We start from the raw sequence: 17,496 nt of genomic DNA on the forward strand, positions 1-17,496 counted from the left end.
AATGTTAAATAACTTGGTAGGCGTTTTATAAAATAAATATATATTTTTTATTATTTCTTACTGTTTTACAATATAATTACTTTAATTGTAGAAGATATGTTTTTAATTATTTAAAACTAGCCAGTGTGAAATACATATATTGTAAAAAACATATAGTCAAGCTGAACAGGCTGAACTCAAAGTATCACTTAGACTAACTTCAATTACCTATATATGAATAGTAATTACACTTTTTAATTACGAAAATGACTATTCCCCCTAGGGGACCAAACTTGACTTGTGATCATCCCGTTGACCATAATTCTTTTATGTACAGACATTTATTCTAAGTAAATGAACGGAGTGTCTTTACACTAGATTTCCTTGGCCTTCCCAGCCAGCCTTACGAAAAAAAATCACTTATAAAAAAAGCTATTTTTTTATAAGTTTTATACTTTTCTAGATAAATCATAAAACTTCGTCAAATTGATGAAATTACCTAAATTAAAGATAACAAATGACCTGTCAAGGCATAACGCCACCCAGTCTAGACTCTCGGAGTCTGGGTTAAGACGGCCGTAATGTTACATAGTAACGATTACAACAATTTATAGCGTCTCTCTTGCCAAGTTTCCAAGGATGTGTGTATACAGTAGGTATAGTCCTGGCATGCGTATATTTCTGTGACCTATATTTAAGACTTTTTTAATCAATATTAAATGAAATCAGCTTCACGCTGTTTCCAGCACACAGCGGGGTAGGCAGAGGGAACATAGTGTTAAAGCACTCCGTTTGCCACTTTCCGCCGAATTCTAGAGGCATTGCGTGTTGAGTGGCGGAACTCAATGGCTCGCTTTGCCTCGGCCCGAGCGAATAAATGGAAATATTAATTTAAATAGAAATATTAATTTCATTTCCTCGAGTGGGGATAATCAATTATAATAAAAATAAGTTGGATTATTAATTTAAAGAAGCTAAAATGTGGACGCAATGGTTGTAAGTTAAAATAACTCCTGTAATATTTAGTTTCGTAGTATATATTATCTTGTTTAAAAGTGGATGTTATATAAGGCAGTGTGGTGTTCAGCCATTCATCACGACGTGATGTCACTAAAAATTTGTGAACAGAGTAAACTTTGATCTATGGGTTTTGGATTTTTTATTATATTATTTTATGGCATTTATCGTTTAACAGAAAATAAACTTGGCATCTACATATATAAATAATTTAAATAAGAAGCTATTCCATAAATGATATTTAAAACAAGAATTTCACTCTCTGGGGAAAATATTACGAGAATGTTCATCTATAATTCTATAACTTTATTTTGGTTTTACGCTAAGTCTTGCATATATCAGTAAGTAAATAAAACTTAGCCTTCAAACACTCCGTTACCCATTTTCCGCAGAATTTTAAAGACATTGTATATACACAGGAGAACTCAATCCCGCACTTTGCCTTGTTTTCAGAGCAAGGAAATAAAAACATTAAATAATTCATTTCCATGCGTGAGATCGAACCCACAAGCCACGTTTACAGTCCACACGCTGTACCACTACGCCATGACGGCCTCTATAGTTATAGAGTATAATCCTATATATTAATATAAGTGTATAAATAACTCACCTGTGCCTTATCATGTTTATCTCTAAATCTATCAGCATCTAGTTGTGCAGTGTCTCTCTCCTTCTGCAGTCTCGCGGCCTGTCCCAGGGCTTTGTCGAGTTGCGATTGCAGGGATTCGAAGTCGTATGCTGACTTCTCGCGGTCCACTTGTAGCTGTGTACGAATTTGTATGATAAGAAGATATGAAATACGTATTATTAATGTATATGTAATTTAAAATTGACGATAGAACGGTGTATGAAAATATCGATAATCTTTACATAAATTCAAATTTTAATTGCTAAGAAAATAAACTGGCAAGAATTTTGAAATATAGTATTTGTGACCAATGAGCATTACCATTATACTGGTTTCATACCAAAATATAAAAAAAAAACATCAATAAATTATTATAATATTCTTCGTTTTACAGCAAAGCTTATTTCAACTAAAACTAAACATATTTTTCTCCAAAATGAAAATTAACATATTTTTTAAATTTTATATAAGAAAAAAATAAACTTATGTACACTTACCTTCCTCACTTCAACAGCAGATTTATCCAATTTCTCTTGTAGCTTATCGATTTCGGAGTGTGCAGAATCCAAAGACGCCTGTAGCTTGTCTTGTTGTAGCTGAGCTTTGCCGAGAGTTGCTTGAGTTCTTTCTAATTCTTCTCTTGCCTTGTCAAGTTCTGCGGTAGCCTTATCCCGTTCGGAGTGGAGACGACTTATGGTGGATTGGATACTGTTGGGAATTAAAAAATATATATTATGCTATAAACAAAAGGGTAAAGAGTATCTGAGGTTAAACACTCTTTTCCAATTTTCATCAAATTTATTTTATCAATTATAATATTTAAAAAATATAGTATTCAGCAGCGTAACACAACAACGACATTTGTTTTGCCGTCCCGTGAAAGTAAAAATAATTTAAATACAATAACTTTTTCGAATGTGAATCGAACCCAAAATTATCACGCATATAGTCAGATAATAGCGCCATGATGACGTCATGAATATGGTAAAAAATCAGCTGAATTTTTCATTTAAAATCAAAATTATATTCGGTACAAATTGATGCAAGCTGAGTTAAGATACTTTGAAAGGAAATTAACAAAGCGAAAATCACAACTGAAACCATTGTATCTTACGAAAACAAAAGTTTGTCTGAAATGAAAGTTTTAATGCTCTTTTCGACAAATATTTCATATTGAAAAACTTTTAAGAATTGTATTGTCGTGTTTTAATTTAACTTTGGATATGATTATACTGTTATAAATATTTATTGCCTAAATAATTAAAAGAATAAAACTATATTTACCGATCGTATTCCTCCTTAAGGCTGTCTTGTTCAGTTTGTGCATTTTCTAGTTTAGCTTTGAGACGGTAGACTTCACCTTGTGATTTTTCTAATTTATCTTGGAGCCCACTGGCCTCAGATCTGGCCCTTTCAGCATCTGCTTGCGTGACTCTTAGCTCCGCTAGCGTTCTTCGTAATTCAGCTGAAGTTTTGTCGGCCTTTTCTTGGACGCGATCTAATTCTTGAGATGTTGTCAAAGTGCTTCTTCCAAATGTGGTTTGAGATCGCTCTAATTCATGCTTAAGACGCTCGTTTTCTAGTTCAAGCCTAGCTAATCGTTGTTTAGCTGCTTCCCAATCGGCGCCAGACCTGCCAACTTCACTTGCAGCTTTGTCTAACTCAGCCTTAGATTTTCCGAGTTCTGATTGCGAACTTTCTAGCTTAGCTTCAAGTCTATCCTTTTCGGCCTGAGCTCTTTCTAGTCTGGCGCCAAGTTTTTCAACTTCACTTTCTAGGGCATGGAGTTTCATTTTATAATCGGCTATTTCTCTCTCATGTAGTTCTCTCTCCTCATTTTTCTCGTGTTCAGCTCTATCTCTTTGTTCTCTAAGCTGTTGGATTTGTTTTTCTTTATCGCCAATGACTTCTTCAAGGGAGGATAGCGCACCTTCAGAAGAGCAATGGTGGGCTTGCATGGCGTTGAGCCTAGCTCTCGCCATATCTACTTGGTTGTCCTTTTCTTTGAGAAGGTCTTCAAGATTTTCAATCTACAAACAAATTAGCCTCATGTATACTCTGCAGACTTATAATATAAAACAGCCAAAGCAATATATGACTAAAGGTACAAAATAAAAAAGAACCAAAGCAAAAATATACAATAAAAAACATACCTGACGAACAAAAAATAAATAGCAGCACTTCAACTAAATAATGACACTAGCACTAGAACATATATAAAAATATAAATAATAAATGCTTAAAAATTTTCGTAGTGTTTTTATTAAACACTTATATATACAACAAAAGTGTATTCGTTAAAATAAAATTAACTATTTAAATAATAATACTGTAAAACAGCAAAAAAATAATAAATTAACCTATTTTACAGTATTTAAAACTTCATGGATCCTTATTATAGCACTAGCAACTTCCTACAAATAATATAAAGTAACTTAAGTAAGGAAGTTTACTTATTTTTCCTTATTTATTAATATAAAACAAAAAGGTAAAATGAAATAATACTGTAAAAATAACTGCATTAATTTTAGTTATGTAAATTAAATTAAAAATATAAAATGTTTTTATAAGTAATAAATGCATTTTTCATGTAATTTAAATATTACTATCAAAATCTACGTAATTTAACATAACACACTATAAGTGTAAACAAAAAAATTATGAAATAACACGTCTATATATGGCAACATAATATCTTTAGCACATAAATTTATACCAAAAATACTCTACAAACATACAAATATATCTATCATATAAATTTATATCAAAAATACTCTATAAACATACAAATTATATCTATCTACATATTTTGCCGCAGCACCCTACCTTCCGCTGCAGAACATTTATCTTCCGATCTTTGATCTCAGAGTGATCTCTGAGTTCAGCAAGTTCGTGAGCAGCTGCTAGAGCTGCTGCTGTCTTCTTCTCCACCATTCTACTCTTCTCATCGAGGCGAGCTTTAAGTTCTTCAACCTTTGAAAAAACATGTTTTTAACGCATAATATTTCTATTTGAAGAACTCTTTCTCTTTAAACTACTCTTAAGAATTTTCCAAATTGTCAAAGATAAATATATACCTAATAGAGCCTATAGATATATTCCTAATAGAGTATAGAACTAAGCAATTGTAAGTAGGAAAACTATGATTATACACAAATTAACAAACCATACGGATATTTTTTTCTAACCAAACTACATTATTATAAAAGTTTCATAGATATCTATAAAAAAATTGATGAAAGTATCAAGAATTTTGTATTTAAATGATATTCTTCTAAACTACATGAAATCTAAAATTATTAATGAAAGTATATAGTAAAATTTAGGCGATTATAGATAGTACGAATGGTACTAGGAATGACAAATGAGTTACGCTTTTAAGCTTAAGTAAACATCATCAATCAATTCTAATCAGACGTCAAATGTCATGCTTTGATTTTATTGTCCTTGGTTTGCTACTCTGGAAAAATATTTTTATACGATTGCTCAAAATATTATTTAAGAGTTTTATTGTTAAAGAGTAAAAAGATTACATTTATAAGAAAATATATTTTGCAATAGTTATATAAATACCTAATAAATTTCTTGATTTGTTGTCCATAAAATTATAATGTCATAGTTACCTTGAAATCGTAAAACTTACGTCGGTTTGTAACATGCTGTAGTGTTCCTCTTTAGCGCAAAGCGATTCCTTAAGGACGGCAATGTGTCGTTGATAGTCCTGGTGCTGCTCCTCCAAAGCTTTCATCTTCGCCGCCATAGCTAGTATTTCCTGATCTCGTCTCTGGATCTCAAGGCGGAACTCATCCAACTGCTCAATCACCATCCACCCGAAAGTTTGTATAGAATTAAATAAACCCAAACATGAAATTAGTGTAAGAAATGATTGATAGACCAAAAGAGTTAAAAATCTATCTACTAAGGCAAACTGTGGTGGCGGAAATGATATTGATGGTAATTAGATTAAAACTACATCTTATATTCAAACCATCAAAAAGAAAGATCAAGTTGATGTTAGTATCGATGATGAAGCGACGCAAGCTATATTAGTAATTGACGTTAATTAAAGGTAATGTTCTCAGCATCTAACGATTTATGACAATATATATTTAGTGCCATGGAAGACTTCTTAGTACCTTAAATGTTTGTTACATGCATACCACTTTCAGAATTAACACTCAGATAGAATTGAAAAATTTGTATCTTTAAGACGAATGAGATATAGAAAAACGTAAATGTATCCGCTGGAAAACTTTCCATTTTAACTAACATTAGAGTATGTATAAATTGGAAGTTTAAATGAGCATCGGTAGAAAGTTTTCCAGTGTGAATGTCTAAGAGAGTTAAATGCCGACGATGCACGGGCGCCTACATTGTGATACATTTATCTACCGATACTGTGACTGAGACTCATGAAACATGGCGACTACATGAAGAGGCCGGGTCGTGTGAGCTAACTAGTGATGGGTGGCGCGGGACCAAGCTTTACTGGACGATGAGCGATCAACACCGAAAGCGAAATGATTCAATCAAGTATTTCACAAAAACGCACCCGAACTCGCTCGATGCATACGACCTCAACAGTCTTTATTGACAGTATCTACATAAATCGGCGTCAACGTAATCTCACACGTTTTTTAATAATTAATTATATCTAAAATATACGCACTTAGAGCCCTACTTAACAAAAATACTCCAATATAATCTCTTATTATAATAAAAATAGCTCTAACAATGAACAAGTTACACAAAAATATTTCGTCTAAGATCTTAAAGCGATGAATTGACACGGGATCGTCGGCCGGTCTTAGACACGCGGTCACATGGTGCCGTAGGCGGGCCGCGAGTGCGGCGGCGCGACCACGCGGCCGTCCTTGGTGATGCGGACGTCGTTCAGCAGGAAACTTACTTGTCGCTTGAAGGGAGGGTCGGCCTTATCGTAAAGCGAGGCGTGCGAGATCGCGAGCGAGGGCGGCGGCGGGGAGCCGAGCGCGGCCAGCTCGCTCTCAAGCAGCGCGACCTGCCGCTCCAGCGTGGCGATGCGCGCCTCCTTGGTCTCGAGCACGGCCGTGAGCGTGGCGCCGGCCGAGCCGCCCGGCAGCCCCGCGGCCGCCAGCGCGCGCTCCAGCTGCGCCTGCAGCGCCCGCAGCGTGTCCGCCGTCGCCTTGAGCTCCTGCACACCCAGTGCGTCAGCCGCCGCCCCGCCCTCGCCACCGACCTCCCGCGCCTCCCTGCGGCTGCGCGGCCGGCCCCCCAACCTCCACGCAGCCCCAGGTCGAGGTACACAAATTTTAATCAAACTGAACCAATGAAAATTACGAGACGGTCTTCGCTAGGGTTCGTGTGACGGGGACGTATGAGCTACACATGCAATGTCGTGAATACGTGTCGCTTAATAATTTTGTTGTGTTTGGCCGAATTGGAGGGTTTGGATTATATATGTTTATGTCGACGTGTGGGAGGATCGATAATGATTAAAAAGTGCTCAGGGGATCAAGCTTGAAGTGTTACAGAGACTGTGAAGAGAAAGCGAGAATTGAGTAGAATTGAAGCCAGAGAGAAACAGGAAGAGGAAGAGGTCGACTGTACACATACAAGCGACGCGACAGTACATTCGGCCGAAGACAAATGAATGAAATGAAACTATCAAGAGCAATTCTAAGAGAAACAGTGATTTTGATAAAGGTATCACAAAATAAAACGCCCATGTGATATACATTACAGACATACATACATAAACATGAGGAAGCAGTGACGTGCACAACATACGGCTAAGTAACAGTGTAGGCTATGTAAACGGACGCAGAATAGAAAATTTTTCAATAATTTTATTTATTCAAACAAAAAGGTCTATTCTGGGTAGGCATGCAACACGACATTCAAGGCAACACAATAACGATAATTACCTGTTTTTGTGCCATTGCTTGCATTTGCTGGAACATTTGCCTTTCTTCTTCTTTACCTGGAAAAAGTCCCAGTTACGTATCCTCTATGGTATGATTGCTAATACTATTTGTAAACATTCCACTTCAATATTATTTAGACATTATTGGAGAGTGGATGGACATAAATGTATGAAATGTATAACGAGACGTACCCATGCCTTTATTTTGTAACATTTCCAATAGCTTCTTGATGCTTTCATCTCGGGCTTGTAACGTTTGTTTTTGGGTCTCAATACGTAGCTCCAGTTCCTATTATAAAAAACATTATAAATGTCATTAAACGAATAAACAAATGTATTAAATGTATGAACTTAATTTGTAATGAGGAAGTTTATTATGATTCTCCATTTTAAATATCTATTAATAATAATGGTAAATAATACATTTCTACCTTGATCGTATCCCTTAATATAGCAATCTCTCTCTGCAGATGTTCATTTTCAGCGTATATCGCCTCCAGCTGTTGTTGTAGTTCAGGAGCGGGCTGGCGCATGCGCAGGCGCAGTTCTTCTTCTAACTGCCTTACTAGCATTGCTTGTTTCTGTAAAGAAGTTGATTTAAAATCAATAAAATTAATACGTTTACATTTAAAGTTACTCTATAATTAAATTTTATTAGTAAATAGTAAACATGTAATAATTAATTCATTTGTCTTAATCTATGTTAATTTAGTCTAAAGCACTTTTTTGCTTAAGCTAAGTAAGAAAATTAAACATGTTTAAAAATACAGGTAAAAAATTCAATTTCAATAGAAATATACACTTCTATATAATCGTATCACTAACGATAAAACCTAAATATGTCTAACGGAAACAGCACACGTCGCCGGCGCGGTGGCGTCCAAACTTTCACGCTATAATTTATTTCGCATTTGGCACCAAACTTGTTCAATATACAAAAAATATTAGCTCAATATCATTTACTTCATATATTTTTATTTACTTTATATATTTCTATTTACTTTATATATTTCTATTTACTTTATATATACCTACTTCCTACAATATATTGATTCTTTCTGGCGGCGGTGGTCGCCAGTTCTAATTTCATATGAATTATCTAAAAGGTATTTCACCGTCGCGACGCATTGGGACAGTAAGACGTAGTATAAGTGTGTTATACATGAGGGTTGTGGGTTCAGTCCCAGCCAGTTTCCGCTAGTGGTAAGTAAGTACAGTTTAAGGACATTCACTTCAACAAACAATGTCTCGAAATTAGGTGAAATATGGAGAGCGTACTGTGTCGTATTGCTTAATGCCTATATGAAATATACATGTAGATGTACGTAAAAAACCAATATTTACAGTTAGTATCAAAAGGACCTTTTTTAGCAGAAAACTTTGAATTGGATTACTAAGTTTGGAAATAGGTTTTATCCCAAGCAAATAAAAGTATACAAGAATTTTAGCTATTGTCTTCATTGTCTGTAGATACACAATAATAGTATCTATATAAATATAGGTGAATATAAACATTGTAAACGTGAGATTGTGGATTCGATTCCCACTCGAGGTAATTAAATATTTAATATTTTTATTATTCGCTCTGGTGTCAAAGCAAAGCGCTACATTGAATTACGCCACACAACACGCAATGCCTCCAGAATTCGCCAGAAAGTGGAGAGCAGAGTGTCTTAACACTAGGCTCCCTCTGCCTATCCTGCTACATGAGGGAAAAAAGCCAAAAAAATATTTTATATTTTAATAGTAGTTTATATTAGTAAGTATATATGTATTTAATAGATATAATAATTTTTAAATTAACTTTTTCACATAGTATTCGTTGTAAAAAAATACTTACGAAAATATAATGATAAGAAGGAGGTAAGTATGAATAAATTACTATTTCTTTCTTTATTTCATTTTTAGATTTTGTAATATTTCCCAGTGGAGAATAATGTAAAAAAAATAGTATAAATTACACCAGCGTCTACAAATGCTCAGAAAATAATTCTACGTTAATTTTCAATTGTAGCATTTTCAGTAACAATTTCCCTCTAAAGTTTCCCCGTAAAGTGACGATTTTATGAATAATTGGCAGAAAAAATTTCAACTCGATGGTCGGCGCTTCAATTTGTAATGCTTTCCCAGAAATTTTGCCAACTTGAGAACACTTTGCGAACATTTCACTGATTGGCGAATAGCAATTTGAGTTACTTAGGCATTTTTCTTCAGTTTTTTTATCATATTTTTCTCCAGTTTTTTATACTCCGGGCCTCAGCTACCGCCAAGAGCTACAGGTACCGCCTACCTTGACAGATATAAAATAATAAAAAAAAGTTGTAACACTACCATTTTTTGCGAGCAAAATTATTTATAATTTATTAAGTACATAACAGTGTAGATAACCATAGTAAAATAATTAATCAATGTACCCTAAATACACTTTAGTAATAATCGTATAGTTCAAGCGGGCGAAGCCGCGCGAGGTCGCTATGTCTTAATAGAAATCAATTCCAAAGTCGATAACTAATAATATAACAATATTCCATTAATGCGTGAACGCAGTTTAAAAGTAAAAGTAAGTCTGGTTTACGTAATTCTTGCTTATGCGGTAGTATTAATCATCCAAAGATAATTCAATTATAAAAATAAAGTAGATATAATAAACACATGTCAATTTGAACCGATTATATTTCAGAAGCTCCTTCCGATCTCCATTTTACGGCTGTCACCTCAATTTTACTCACTTATCGAGTTGAGTCATAAATTTCTCAATTCGACATCCCGCTTGTAACGACAGTTTTTATGTGTCATTTTATACAGAGAATCGTGCTTTTGGTGAAAATGGCTGAAACTATGACATCCTTTATATTCAACTCTCGTGCTACGTTTACATTACATCGCTTCAATAAAGATATACGAATATGAATTTGTGCAAAGGGATCCCTTACAATTTAATGTTATGATACGACGTTTGACTTTATAATGTAAAATAGCTGTATTCGGCATATAGCAGGGCAGGCTTCCGATATATTTATTGAATGGTGTACTCGAGTTAATGAATTATTTTCATTTCAATCTCTCGAAGATCGAGTGAAAAGCGTTTAACGAAGTGTCTTTACACTAGCTTTCTTCTGCCACAAAGCCAAACTCATTTCTTATTTCTTCTTATTTAAAATATTAAAAATCTAAAGACATGTTCCTTCGCACCTGATAAACCAAGTATCTCGTCCTATCTCCCACCCACTCGTGAATCATGACGTCATCATTATGGGATTACGCGCAATTACCGAGTGTCTGTGTCGTAAAATGTCGTCGTCAGCTCTCTTGATGGAACACCCGGCTCATACTTGCTGAATTACGTCATATTTATTACTAAGTAAAGGATTGATATATCTATATTATATATTTTTTAGATTCACGCTGTATCCCGCATATAGCACGATAGGCAGAGAGTTGCGTGTTGAGTGATAAAGCTCAAAGCTGAACTTTGTCATGCTTTGCTGAGGCCGATGTGGCTCAGCGACACAAGGGTGTGACTGTAACGCGACGGTTGTGGGTTTGATCCCCACTCGAGGAAGTGAAATATTTATATACGCTTTATTTCCATTTCTTCGCTCTGGTGTCGAGGCAAAGCGCGGCGTTCAATTGTGCCATCCAACACGCAATGCCGCCAGAATTCAGCGGAAAGTGGGAAATAAAGTGTTCTAACACTAGGTTTCCTCATCCTACTCTCCTATAGGCGGGATACAGCTTGAAAATAAATCTAATATTAACTAATTACTGTTTAAACTTAAGGCCTTGTTCATTCACAACCAAAAAATAATACGGTCATTATAAAAATGCATAATAAATCACATTTATTCTGGATATAAATACTCTACCACCGCAAAAATAGCATTGCTTTTTAAACGTAGCACGTATAACGGGTTACGAACAGCCATTGTAAGTGAACATGTGTAGCTAATATCGGCCCCAACAATGGGAAATATTTGTATGAAGCGGAATTCAGAGCGTGGTTATAGCGTAGAGGAGACGGCGGATGTTTGTTTCAAACTAAATTAACTTTTTCATAAGCGCTATGATATTGTCCTTTTGGGTTTTTTTTGTGTATTCACGTGATTAAAAATATTAACTATATGTACAGTAGGTGTTTATTAATTGTTTTAAATATAAAAATGTATGAAATATTTTAAAATAATAGTTAGAGTAGCGTTTAGAAGAATTATACAGTCTTAGTATATCACAGAAGTAAAGACTTCTTATAAATAATACATGTTTGATCTTTCCCCTTTTAGAATTTCTGCGAAGTTGTCTAATTCTGCATAAAATAATATTAACTCATTTCAATTTTCTATTCAAAATGCTTTTACGTTATGAAAATATGTGCAGGTACTTGTGTACTAGAAAGTTATTAAACTTTCAGCTGGAGCTAAATAGTTTGCAATTTTATAGTTGTTCCATTCGTAAAGTTGAAATTTGACTTTAAATTAATTTGTAAGTAAATCGTGTAATATTTTAATAAATTTTCAGTATTTTTTCTTATAATAAAATAAAATATTATATTACTCATTTACACCAATTTAAGGTGAAGAGTATTTGCCACGCAAAACATTTAAAAAAACAGAAAATAAATGAATGTTGCTAGATTTTATTCTACTCACATGGGTGAATCTAAAAAAAAATTAAATAGAAATGCAGACGCTTTGTTATAATCCAACTGGGGCGAATATGTATGATTAATACATACACTCACGCCTTGCCTTTGTATTTTCTATTTACTCTCTTTGAGAAGAGACCGTTTCAGTTACCAGTTTAGAATATCTAATCGTTATATGAAATCTAATTCTGTTGTGTATTCCAGATTGTATTCATAATTATATTTACTCAATAATTGAATTGTATAACTATATTCTAGGCTTATATTCAATACTAAATTTACTTAATGGCAACACTCAATTTTCTAAGAGTTCAACACTAACACGAAACTTATACTTTCGTAGTTACCCTTATATACAATAAGAGGAAGAACGTGTATGTTTATAAATTTACTGTTTTTCATTTATATTTTTTGAAGGAAAAAATATTAATGTAATATTTTAGATATATAATTTTTTTTTAATTAAATATTAACCATTTCCGCTTTATCCTCATCGTTGTAACCTCAACGTAACAACCCTCTCACCCTCCTGTTGTCCTATTGTACTCCTTAATTTTGACAATCGATACGTTCAAGGCCTCTACTCTCTTATGTGAACATTATACCGTACAATTCAAAAAGTAAATAAAATAAGACTAGAACTCGATACGTTGATAGTACAAGTAGAATTAAAAGTAAAAACGTATAGGTACAGAATATGTGGTATAATTGAATTTTTGTGTATAAATATAGTACAGTAGAACTATTTAAAAATACATTTATTGTTTTTTATAACTTCACGCTATATCCTGCACAGAGCAGGTTAGGTAGAGGCACCTTGGGAACCTGATGTCTTAACATTCCGTTCACATTAAGACACTTCCGTTTTCCACCTTCCATTGAGTCCTGAGGCATTGTGTGTTGAGTAGGGAAAGACAACGCCGCACCGCTTTGCCTCGTCGCCAGAGCCAAGAAATGAAAATAATTAATATTTCATTTTCCAAGCAGGATTCGAACCCACAACCTGTCGCATTTGCAGTCGCGCGCTTGTGCCCCTGGGTTACTTAGTAGATAAGGGAGAGCCAGAGTTAGAAGCAGTTTATAAAAATAATTTTAGTAACTTTTTCTTTTTTTGTAAAGAGTTAACTCTATTTTTTATAACTGAACTAAGCTTTAAACTACATGATGTACAGAAAAAGTAAATAAAACATTTCCAAGTTCAATTTCAAAAAAATAAATAAAAATAAACACGAAATTATGGTCGGTAACTAAAACAAGTAGTAATTAGGTAGGCATATAAATATACTAAACAATAAGTTATGTTATAGTCGGTGTAAGTTAGGCACGAAATGTATTTTTATATGTTTTTATTTTTTATTGAGAATTACTTTTAGGTAATTTTATATATATTTTTGTATGTAGCTGCTATAGTATTTTTCATTTAAAATTTAAAACCTTCCAATGAAAATTAAAAACTTCACATCAAGAGATTGAAAAGAAAGTTTAAGTGGAACAAAATGACTGTTTGACATTTATGTATTATCTCGCTTAATTGCACTTTTCTTTGTATAAGTAGCTTTATCTTAACAATTATAACGAATGAAAGTATCCCTTTGTTCGTAAGATATTTTATTCATACTGTTTACAGAAGGCGTGGGATTGCTTTTAAACCTGACCCACTTTTGTAGGGTTTTACTTTTTATAAAAAACGATCGTTATCTGAAACTTAAGTTTCGCGTGATTATTATGTACGTTTAGTTAAATTGAAACATAATTTATATTGTAAATGTACTTAGATTTCTTTTTATTTGACAACTTTATGGTATGGGTTCTGGCATTGAACGAAATGTTTCTATGTCGGCAAAAAGTAATCATTACAATAAATTAAATGCTGTGAGATTAGGTTCGATCTACCTCGAAATTAAAAAATATATATATTTTAAATATTTTTAGGAATGCTATTGTTCGAAATCGAATCGAAATAATATATAAATTAAAAGAAACGGTCGCCCATTCGAGGAACCGCAAGCCACGTTCCTGGACGGAAGCTATAGAACAGATTAAAATATAAAAATAAAAATAAAGCCTGATAATAAAAATAAAAACCTATAAAAAAAACTTATAATTAAAAACACATCACTCCTACTTAATTTCAGTAACACACATTGAATAGCTTTAAAAAATATGTTACGCGTAGAAAGTAAGCTAACGTGAATGGGGTACTTTATGCAAGGGGGCAACATGGCGGCCCCGCCAGGGATGGCGTTGACCCCGTCAAGTGTTGCGAAAGGTTTTCTTTCGTGAACTGGAATGCTGATCTCGTTTTCATATTCGTAATTACATATATTTTTATGTACGAGTTTGGCTAAGTAATTAGCTTTTATTTTTTTTAAGTCATTGTTTGTTTTTTTTTAATTAGCATGTAATAATGATAATGAGTGTATTGTAGTCTGTGTGATGACGAATTTGTTTTCTTTCTCTGTATTGTAAATAATTGAATAAAATTAATTTTACTTATTGGTGTGTGTAGATATAATTGTTATGAACACTCCGTTAAAATCACTCTAGTCATTTGTGTGTCAATTTGTGCGTCAAAAAATCTAGAACTATATACTTGTAGCTGTATGTTTTATTTCCTCGAGTGAGTATCGAACCCAAAACCTGTCGTGTTTACAGCGCTCGCGCCCCTGCGTTACGACTGGCCTCTATAATGACATTGTCAATAAAGAACTTGATCGGATTTTCTTTCACTTTCCACATACAACTTGTTCTTAGAATCATCTACGAGTAATCTAATAATAGCACATACAACATAGTAATAAAAATAATCATATACAAAATACTATTTACTATTAGTGGTTTTTAAATAGTCCTGACATTTTTTACAGTCAAATGTCTGAAAAAAATATCAATTTTCTACTCATTTTAGAGATTTTACATTTTGGGTTATTAGATACCGTACGTAACACTCCCTGTACTTTGTTTAACGGTAGAAAAAAAAATATTTTTAAATATACATATAGAGTTATTGACCAGATCAGAGAACAAATATTAAATCCACAACGAAAAAAGCAACGCTATCATGAAATTTAAGGCCTATAGAAAACTAAAATATTTATGTTAAAATAATCATACGTTTATGTTTAATGTAAAGTAAAAAGGAAATGTTTCATTTTCCCATCCACCAGTTAGATGGCGCCACGTACCCGTTTCATTGATCCGCCGAAAATAGTACGCCCGGTTACGCAACGCGCCATTCAGCACAGCCTTTAATTTTTTATCTGTTACACTTAATGCTTGCTCTACACACACATGTATAGTTTGTGTTTTTAATCTATATTTATATATGAAAATCGATTTTTTATCTGTATAGTGACAGTTTGAATGTATGATGCCTGTTTATCTTTTTTTATGTTTATTACTGAGATTCAGAGGGTTGTAATAAGATTTTGTATCTAGAAATTTCTGTCAGAAAATAAAGTTGAAAATTTTACTTTTAAGTAAATTATATTTTTATATGAATGGATTATTTCCATATTGTGTTGAGTAAGACGCTCGTTACGCCCATTCTTTTGATAAATAGGTCAGGCATTAGATGTGTTTGTTAAAATAAATGGTCTTCTTATTTGTCTTTATCTCTCTCTCGTCATGACGTAATTCAAATGTTTAATGCAATGTCTGCGTACAAGAGGTTTTGAGTTTAAATCTCATATAAGATTTTCAATATTTAATTAAAGTAAAGATTATTCTGTTAATACCGAAACACAATGATAAAAATGGTAATATATTTTTTTAGCTTAACGCTGTAACCCTTACATAGTCAGAAGGAACCTGGGAACCTAATGTTAAGACACTCTGTCTCTATTAACACACTTCCGTTTCCCACTTTCCACCGAATTGTGGAGGCATTGCGTGTTGAGTGGCGGAACTCAACGCTGCGCTATGCCTCGTTAAAAGAGCGAAGAACTGAAAATATAATATAATTACAAATAATAAAAAATACTGTTATAATAAAGTATTTATGTATATTTAATGTACGTTTTATAGGAACGAACAAATAACTATTTATAGATTTTACTATTACCAATAAAGTGCCCACTAAATAATTATTGGGGCTAAAATAATTGCTACGTATAGGGGAGTCTTTATATAGGTAATTATTGTAATCGAACGTTTATCGTATCCATTATATATTTACAATATTACCGTAGTATTAATTAGCTTTAATATGATTTTTAATAGATAAGTACATGATCTAGTGGCCCAGTGTGTGACTGTAAATAACATTTTTACAAGTTCGACCCCCACTTGAAGGAATTATTTTTTCTTATTTCCCCATCTTAGTAAAAAAAGTGCGTTCGAGCTGAGTACCACTATTCAATAATGTCTACTTTGCTATACGAAACTACTATATACTATAAATGATTTATTAAATCTAAGAAGTAAAAATAAAAAGTGAATCACGCGTAAGTTCTCAATGTAAGGATGACACCGTCGGAAGTGTTTATTAATATTATAATTCTGCGGGTTTCAACGCCTCGCTGTAATTACTAAAATTAGATTACGGTTGACCTGTTAGGTGACGTCTACAAAGGGTGCATGGTTGCAGAAATTATTTATTTATTATATGATTTATTATTTATTGTATTACATATATAATAAAGAATAGAATAAGCAAATATTTAATAATATGTAGAAGTTTCTTACGTTGTGTCATACATAAAATCTTGTTTAAGACTTTACACTACAAATGGAGAGGCGTTCATAATTCTCCAACGCAACTTCTAAAGCAACTTCTTCTATATTTGAAGAAATAATAGAAATAAATTTTTAAAACTTTCTTCTTCATAATTTATAGATATATTCCACAATGACTTAAGAACTAATGGTCATAGCAACTAATTGAGTGATTTAAGGACTGTCGTTAGTGCTATAATACAATTGCTACAGTGCTTTAGTTATTAATGGCAGCAAGCCTAATTTTAAATATACAAATAACATTTAAACATCTAACAACAAACTTAGCTACATACATTTAAAATAACAAAAAATTAACAATTTACTTAATTATAATTATATTTAAAATATATATTTTTGCCTTTTGTGTGTCAATTGTTATATTTGTGTCGTTTTTATACTTTTCCTTTTCTTCTTAATGTGTAATTGTGCACAATAAAGTGTAAATATATAAATAAATAAATATTTCAAACGCATTTATTATACGAGTTAAGACGACATTAATTTAAGAAGTTACCAGTCAAATTAATCTTGTTTAAAATATCATCTTTTACATAATATGTACTAAGCTTTACGGTGGAGGATCTCGTCCAAAGTGAAAAGTAGTTT

General features: G+C 33.0%; 1 protein-coding gene across 3 annotated transcripts in view; it reads right to left on the minus strand.

The window, feature by feature from the left end:
* brp (ELKS/RAB6-interacting/CAST family member bruchpilot) overlaps positions 1–17,496 on the minus strand; it is a 61,464-nt gene that overhangs the window by 14,157 nt on the left and 29,811 nt on the right. For 2 of the 3 annotated variants that reach the window (XM_085192318.1, XM_085192319.1), the window contains exons 2-9: positions 7,961–8,110; positions 7,722–7,818; positions 7,531–7,586; positions 5,268–5,435; positions 4,451–4,597; positions 2,909–3,654; positions 2,122–2,332; positions 1,607–1,759 (exon numbers count right to left, since the gene is read on the minus strand). In XM_085192318.1, the coding sequence (XP_085048444.1) occupies positions 1,607–1,759; positions 2,122–2,332; positions 2,909–3,654; positions 4,451–4,597; positions 5,268–5,435; positions 7,531–7,586; positions 7,722–7,818; positions 7,961–8,110 (1,728 nt within the window). The remainder of the gene's footprint in view (positions 1–1,606; positions 1,760–2,121; positions 2,333–2,908; positions 3,655–4,450; positions 4,598–5,267; positions 5,436–7,530; positions 7,587–7,721; positions 7,819–7,960; positions 8,111–17,496) is intronic. The other variant, XM_085192317.1, reaches the window with a different exon arrangement.

Source organism: Heliconius melpomene, chromosome 10 (genome assembly GCF_056956725.1).
Source record: "Heliconius melpomene rosina isolate 202511_hmr_F chromosome 10, ASM5695672v1, whole genome shotgun sequence".
Lineage (NCBI taxonomy): Eukaryota > Metazoa > Arthropoda > Insecta > Lepidoptera > Nymphalidae > Heliconius > Heliconius melpomene.